Genomic DNA, 7,438 nt, shown 5'->3' on the forward strand with positions numbered 1-7,438 from the left:
TTATACACTTTGGACTTGGCATGGAGAAGTATTAGACAAGCCTATGACGTCGCGAGGAAGAAATTATGTAGACCAATGGATGGGTGATCATTTAGAAGACATGGTACGTGATGTTGGGGAAGAAAACTTTGAAAAAGCTCATTTATTTAATTCTCTTAAGTCTGATTCAGAGGAAGATTTGTACCCTAGATGCGCTAACTTTACACGATTGTTGACAACTTTGAAATTATTCAGTTTAAAAGTAAGGAATGGATGGACCGACAAAAGTTTCACAAAATTGTTGGAGTTGCTAAAGGGGATGCTTCGAGAAAATAATACGTTACCTATCCGTAATTACGAGGCAAAGAAAATTTTATGTCCAATGGGTTTAGAATATCAAAAGATACATGCATGCCCCAATGATTGTGTTCTATACAAAGACGAGTTTGCTTCACTGAAGGTGTGTCCAACACGTGGTTTATTGTAGTTTATATAGAAAATTGATGAAAGTGGTGATCAAGACAAAGATGGTCCACTTGCTAAAGTGATGTGGTATCTGCCTATAATACCTAGATTCAAATGACCCTGACACGCACGCAATCACCATACTATGGACTCCTCGCCCAATAGTAACTGACGGGAACATATCAGTTCCTTGCCCATCGTGCGCCCGACACATGTAATCACCATACTAAGGACTCCTTGCCCATTAGTAGCCGACGGGAACTCAACCAGTTCCATGCCCATCATGTGTCCAACCATCAAGCACATCCCAAACCCCTATTGGACTTAGTCCTTCAAGCCCAAACACCATACCACATGCATATACTTCCTATACTTAGGAAAAAGTGGCCAAATCACACACACAAGCACACACAAACATGAACATTCGCATAAACTCGCTTAAGCCAGGGACTCTCGCCCAAGCTAAGCCCTCAGTCTCACTTAGGCTAGCTCACCTCGCCTGAGCGACCTTAAAACAATAGCATCATCACGTCATCTCGCTTAGGCGAGATCCCCTCGCCTAGGCGAGATCATCTCTCACCCAAACACCTAATTCTATCTCGTCTGGGCTACAATGCAGCAAAACATCACACTTGACCACGACATCTCGCTTAGGCAAGGTCGTCTCACCGGAGCGAGACCTTGGTGCGCTCAAACCCACAAAACTCCTCGCCTGGACGAGATTTCATGCTCAGAACACAAAGGTCACCTCGCGACCTCGCTTAGGCAAGTGTCTCTCGCTTGAGCGAGAGACCAAGTCGCTTAAGTACCAAAACAGTCGCTTGGGCGAGATGCTCGACCCCTAAACCAGTAATGAAACCCTACAACTCTCGCTTAGGCGAGAGTGACCCGCTTGGGCGAGAATTGCAGTATCCCTCTTCTGGTCTTGCGCGAGAACAAACCACAACCATACCAAAATCCAATTTAGGCAATTTTCAAGCATTCTACCCCATCCAGCCATCACAGTAACATGGTTCAGACAGGTTTGCATCAATCAAACTAAAGGTTTGGCCAAAAACCACAACAACAATACCTACAAACCCTTATCCTATTCATATAAACCACCCAAAAGAGGCTTTATACACAACAACCCATCTAGAAAATCTCAATCACATTTACCACAATCATACCATAAAGAATCCAATTGAGCATAACGACGCAGAAACACATGAAAAATTAGTAGAATTAACTCAGCACCCCTAACCTGTGATTTTGGAATGAAATTGGGAAGAAGATGATTCCTTATTCAAATACTTTGCTTCAGCCCTTTGCACACCCAAACTCTCCTCTCCTTCTCTCAATTCGTGCTCCTCTCCAAAAGCCAAATTAACAACTCCAGAAACCCTCCTTCTCTCCTAAAATTTGGCTTTTATAGGTGCCTTAATAATGGGTTTAAAACTAAAACAAAAAATGGGCTTAATTATGTTTTTAATTTCCTATTCATTGTTAACTATGGTTTTTCAGCCCTTTGACTGCTCCTCCCTCTGATTTTTACCTTTGCCCTTTCAACTCCACTCCAAGCTAGAATTAGCAAAAACAAAGCCTACTTTATGTCCAACAAGGTTTGAACCCGTGACCCTCCACTCATGAGGCCAAAGCACTACCACTATGCCAATTCACATTTAGTGTTACACTCCAATCAATGTAAGTTTACAATACCAATTTCATACTCATACATATTATCAAAAATCAATAATAAAACAATCAACACATAATTGGCATACATAGGACTCGAACCCAAGTCCTCTCACACAATAAAGTACTCTCAACCATTTAAGCTAGTACTTTTTCATATCACATCAAACAATAATTAATGCCATAAAGGCGCTTTCTACCCGCATTTATTAATTAATTAATTATTTAATTAACTAATTTTCACGGGTCTTACATTCGTCACCCCAAAATACATCACGACATACTCATAGTGACCGTAACGAGACCTGAATGCTATCTTCTGCACATCCTCTGGTTTGACTAAGATCTGATGATAGTGAGACCTCAAGTTAATTTTAGAGAACATTGCAGCTCCCCTCAGCTGATCCAGCAAGTCATCAATCCTCGACAGCGGGTACTTATTCTTGATTGTTAACTTATTCACCTGTCGGTAGTCAACACACAACCTAGAACTGCCATCCTTCTTTTTCACAAGTAATATCGGTGCTCCCCATGGTGATGCACTCTGATGAAGGATTATCTTGTTCCTTTTTAAGATTATTGAATATGGTGTGAGTTGATTAAGAAAGCTAAGTGAAATCCCCACTGGACATTAAGATAGCATGCTATCTAGATGTGAAGGTTCCTTTCACAAAGCTCAAGAGAAGAACATGATGGAATGATTCAAAAACAAAAAGGAAATAGAAAGCACATAAACCATAGAAACCCAAAAACAATTAAAGGAAGAAGAGAACATAAAATGGAAAGGAAAGGAATGGTAAAAATGTGAGAAGCACGCCACTACAAGGCTAGGCTAGAAGCCATGGCAACCTTGAAGATGACTGGATGTGTGCCGCCACTTGCTATGCAAGATAAGGCTTAAAAGTATTCATTCCCAAGGGGGGAAACTCTCACAAATGGTTGAGACACAAGAGTGTTTTTACTTCAAAATGTTCAACCGTTTTACATGTCTAGGAGCACCCCTTATATAGAAGAGTTTAAGGGCCTCTAAGCAAATAAAAGATACCTAAGGATGTCTCTACAAAAACCTAACCCTAGCTTCTAGAAACTAGGTCAAATAAGGTTACAAAAATGAGCGATAAAAGAGCTAACTATGGTGTGTGCAAGGCTAATTTCGTTCTAGCACAAAAGGAGACAAAGAATGTGTCTCATATGTCTCCAAAAAGTGGCCAAAGTGTGCTAAAAACAAAGGAGACCAAAGGTACATAGGTACACTTACTTCATGCCTTTTACTTTATGCTTTATGCCTTTGCTTTACTCTCTCCTCCACATCATTTATGCTCCCCAATCACCATGCGCCACCTAGCATTGCTTTCTTACTCCTAATTAACCTACAAAGGAAATAAACATAGATTAGCATGTTGGCTTAAGTCAAGTCAACTATAGTCAACAAGTCAAACCTAGTCAAAGGTCAACAAGTCAACTAAAGTTGATTCAACTAAGTTAACTTAGGGAATCAAAAATAACAAACACAAATGAAAGGGATGAAGGATTAGTGAACTTCCTTTCTAAACATGCTTAGTCTTTTTAAGCATGTGTCTCCATCCTTGGTTGGGATCAATCCTTCATCACACTCGGTCGGCTAAACTTCTTCTCAAGCAGATCCTCAATTTGCTTCTTTAACTCTACCAACTCAACTGGTGCCATCCGATATGGTGCCATAGATACTAGGCCAACCCCAAGGATGAGATCAATGGTGAAATCCACATCCCTGCTTGGTGGCAATTCTGGGATTTCATTAGGGAAGACATCTACGTATTCATCTACCACTGGAATCATACTAATCTTCTCTGCAGTACTCTTCTTCTCCGTCTGAGCTACTATCATAAAACATGTAGCTCCCGCTTTAATCTCCTTCTATGCTTGGTTCGATGATATCAATTCCAGTCCTTCTGCATTTGGGAAGACCACCTTGCGTTGCCCGCAATCGATTACCACGTGGTTGCTGGCCAACCAATCCATACCCAGAATCACGTCCAACCCTTCCATTGGTAAGCAGATGAGATTCACCTTGAACCTGCGGCTTGCCACCTCCATAAGGCATCCCACACAAACAGACATGGTGGATACCTCTCTAGACGCTGGTGTCGCAACTATTAACTCGCATGCCAGCTCTCGCATCACTAGACCGAGCCTCCTCACACATTCATTGGATACGAATGAATGGGTAGCTCCTGAGTCATACAACACAACAACCTCGTGATCAAATAACAAAAAAGTGGCATGTACTAAGTTACCTAACTGGGCTGCCTCGGTAGTCGTCAAGGCGAACACACGACCTGGGGCTCTAGGTCGATCTCCGACTAGTTTTTTTGCTGGTGCACCTCCAGCCAGTTTCATATTTGGGTAGTGACGTGCGAAATGGCCCGTCTGGTCACAAACGTAGCACTTGCCAGTGCTACCACCACCACTAGAGTTGCTTGAGGGTTTTGGATAATCCCTCCGAAGATGCTCCCCACCACAGTTGTAGCATTGTAGTTTGTTAACCGAACTTTATGGCCTGTTATACGGCTTCTTATGCTGTCGTGAATCAAAGGTATTCTTCTGAGGTTGAGCCCCTCTACTGGGCCCCATCTCCACCAAGACTAGAAACTCCCTGATCCGTAAAGGTACAATAAAACGGTGCAGCTCGTGTTTCAGCCTGCCCTCATATTTTCTACATCTCCACTCCTCGGTGACGGCGGGCAAGTAGAACCTGGCCAAGTACTCAAATTTGTTTGTGTATGCCTGCACAGTCAGGTTCCCCTGCCGGAATGTGAGGAATTCCGCTTCTCCCTCATGCCTGGCACTGTTTGGAAAATACTTCTCCAAAAATCTCGTCTTGAAGGAAGTCTAGGTAACCTCCTAGTCCTGGGTCTGCATGAGCTGCTGCATGCCTGCCCACCAATATTCTGCGTCAGCTACCATACGGAATGAGACGAATGAGAGCTTCTGAGCATTTGTGCAATCGATGACTCTACAGATTTTCTCACACTCTCTTAGCCATGCATCAGCCATATCCGGAGTGGATTTGCCCGTAAATTTTGAGGGCTTATGCCTCATAAAGTCCTACCATCCGATGTATCGCCTGCGCAATCTCATCAGCCCCAGCATTATTCCTCCTCCGCCTATTTGCCATAGCCTGAGCACACCACATATAACTGTTCACATCAAACAACTTTGGTTAAGACTTTATACCAAAAGTAAGTTAACAAACAATGATCAAAATGATCTCACAAGCATGCACGGTAAGCTCACTCCCCATAGACCCCAAAAATCTTTTGAAAACCGTTGTTACCAAATGTAACATCCCATCAGGATATTACGAACTTTTAATAAAATAAAGAAAAGTAATTAATTACACCACATTTAATAATCCCTCATTTCCCAAAATCACAGGAAATTTAAAATATTTTTATTAATTCCAAATATAACCAAAGTTTATAAATCATAAAAAAAATGAACATAAAATAAAGCCTCTTATCAGAGTTTACAACATATTTCAAAACAAAATCATGTAAAACTCCCAGGCTATCCCCTCTCCGCAGCTAAGCCTCACCAGCTCCACCTGCAATATCATCTGCTCACGTGTACTGCGTACACGATCATCGCCAAACACAAGCAAATAGGGTGAGTTAAAATCATAACACATAAACATACACCAAACATATATGTATATATAATAAAACACATTAAAAACAAATCTCTTCTTTTATTCCGCATGGCCACCACCATGTATGATATCGCTTCATCGTCAAGGAACCTCGTCCTTCTTCATCACATGGCCACAACCATGTAACATCAACACACATCAAGGAAGTCATTGTTACCTCCCTTCTACATGGCCACAACCATGTACTATCAGTGCACATCAAGGAGACTCGTTCCAGTTTTTCCACATGGCCACAACCATGCTAGCAATGTTCTACATCTTCTAGTGAGTATCTCGAGGCGCCTTGCTGCCACACCTATCAGCCACAACTGATAGAGCATGTGCAGAAACCATGCTACGGATCACACACCGTAACGCCAGGTGGAGTTCCCAAATACAAACATAGTCTGCAACGTCCTAGGACTACCAAACTCGTCAGTGAATCACTGAGGAGGGCAATCCATCTGGACCCATCCGTACTGGCCACAACCAGCATATTCACACCGGTAACACTCGCCAACCCGAGTCCCAACTTAAAGGTTCCTCGTGTTCATCCGCTATCCCGAGCCACAACTCAAGGGCAGTCATTCCGGGCTACAACCCATAGAATGCCACGTGCTTAACCCCTATCCTGAGCCACAACTCAAGGATACGTTTCGGACCACAACCCATGGAACACCAGCAAGCTCACCCTCGAGATATCTTAGAAGCCTTATAGATCATGCATCACCATTCAAACTTCAATCAATCCAATGCCGCAAAATTTATTGCCTTTTAACCTATCATCCACCCATCCTTGGCTTAAACTTCCAGGTCTCACCTAAGCATTCCAGTTCATCTCGCTTAGGCTAGGTTACCTCGCCTGAGCAAGCACCATGCACAAATCAAGCCTCAAACCCTCGCTTAGGCGAGTTACACTTGCCTAGGCGAGATCACATTTCGCCAAAGAATCTCATCTCTCGCTTGGGCTGCGAGTTAAGCCACCATCAGAATGTTCTTCGAACTCTCGCTTAGGCGAGAGGCTCTTGCCTGAGCGAGATGCACTTTCGCCCAAATAGCAAATCCCGCCTGCGCGAGATGTGCAACCAAATCACTCAAGACACACACGGGTTTTCGCTTAGGCGAGACACACTCGCCTAAGCGAGATGGTTTGTCGCCCAAGACCAAATCACCTTGCCTGAACGAGATGCTCGAGCAGAAAAAGGTTTATGAGTCCCTGCATATTTCGCCTAGGCGAGCCTGGCTCGCCTAAGCGAGACATGCAGACTGTGGCACTATTTCACGCACACAACAGCAGCAATCGCACCCAAAATACATTCCAAATTCATACCATTCATTCAACACAATCTCATTAGACATATATGCATAATTGGACACGAAAATAGGCCCCCAACAACCCAACCTTGCTTAATCACAGTATATACAGTGCATAACCCCATTATATTCATGCTTTTAGGCCAAAAATTCAATAAAATAGTACCAAAACCTATAACCCCTAATTCCCTCATGTGCAGCACGAAATTCAGAACATAGTTTCATCAAAGATCATGCATGACAATACGATAAACACAGAAATTCAGGCTCAGCTCCCCTAACCTGGATCTTTTGGCTTAGTAGTGGATTACTTTAAGCTTCCAAAAAAACACCAAC

The 7,438-nt window shown here is 42.9% G+C and overlaps 1 protein-coding gene across 1 annotated transcript; it reads right to left on the reverse strand.

Moving 5' to 3' along the window:
- Positions 1-4,014: 4,014 nt before the first annotated feature.
- Positions 4,015-4,497, reverse strand: LOC114191205 (uncharacterized). Its single transcript, XM_028080384.1, has one exon. It carries the CDS (start codon positions 4,495-4,497, stop codon positions 4,015-4,017), a length of 483 nt encoding a protein of 160 aa, XP_027936185.1.
- Between the last annotated feature and the right edge of the window lie 2,941 nt (positions 4,498-7,438).

Source organism: Vigna unguiculata, chromosome 7 (assembly GCF_037176805.1).
Source record: "Vigna unguiculata cultivar grain cowpea cultivar isolate G323 ecotype 2 chromosome 7, ASM3717680v1, whole genome shotgun sequence".
NCBI lineage: Eukaryota > Viridiplantae > Streptophyta > Magnoliopsida > Fabales > Fabaceae > Vigna > Vigna unguiculata.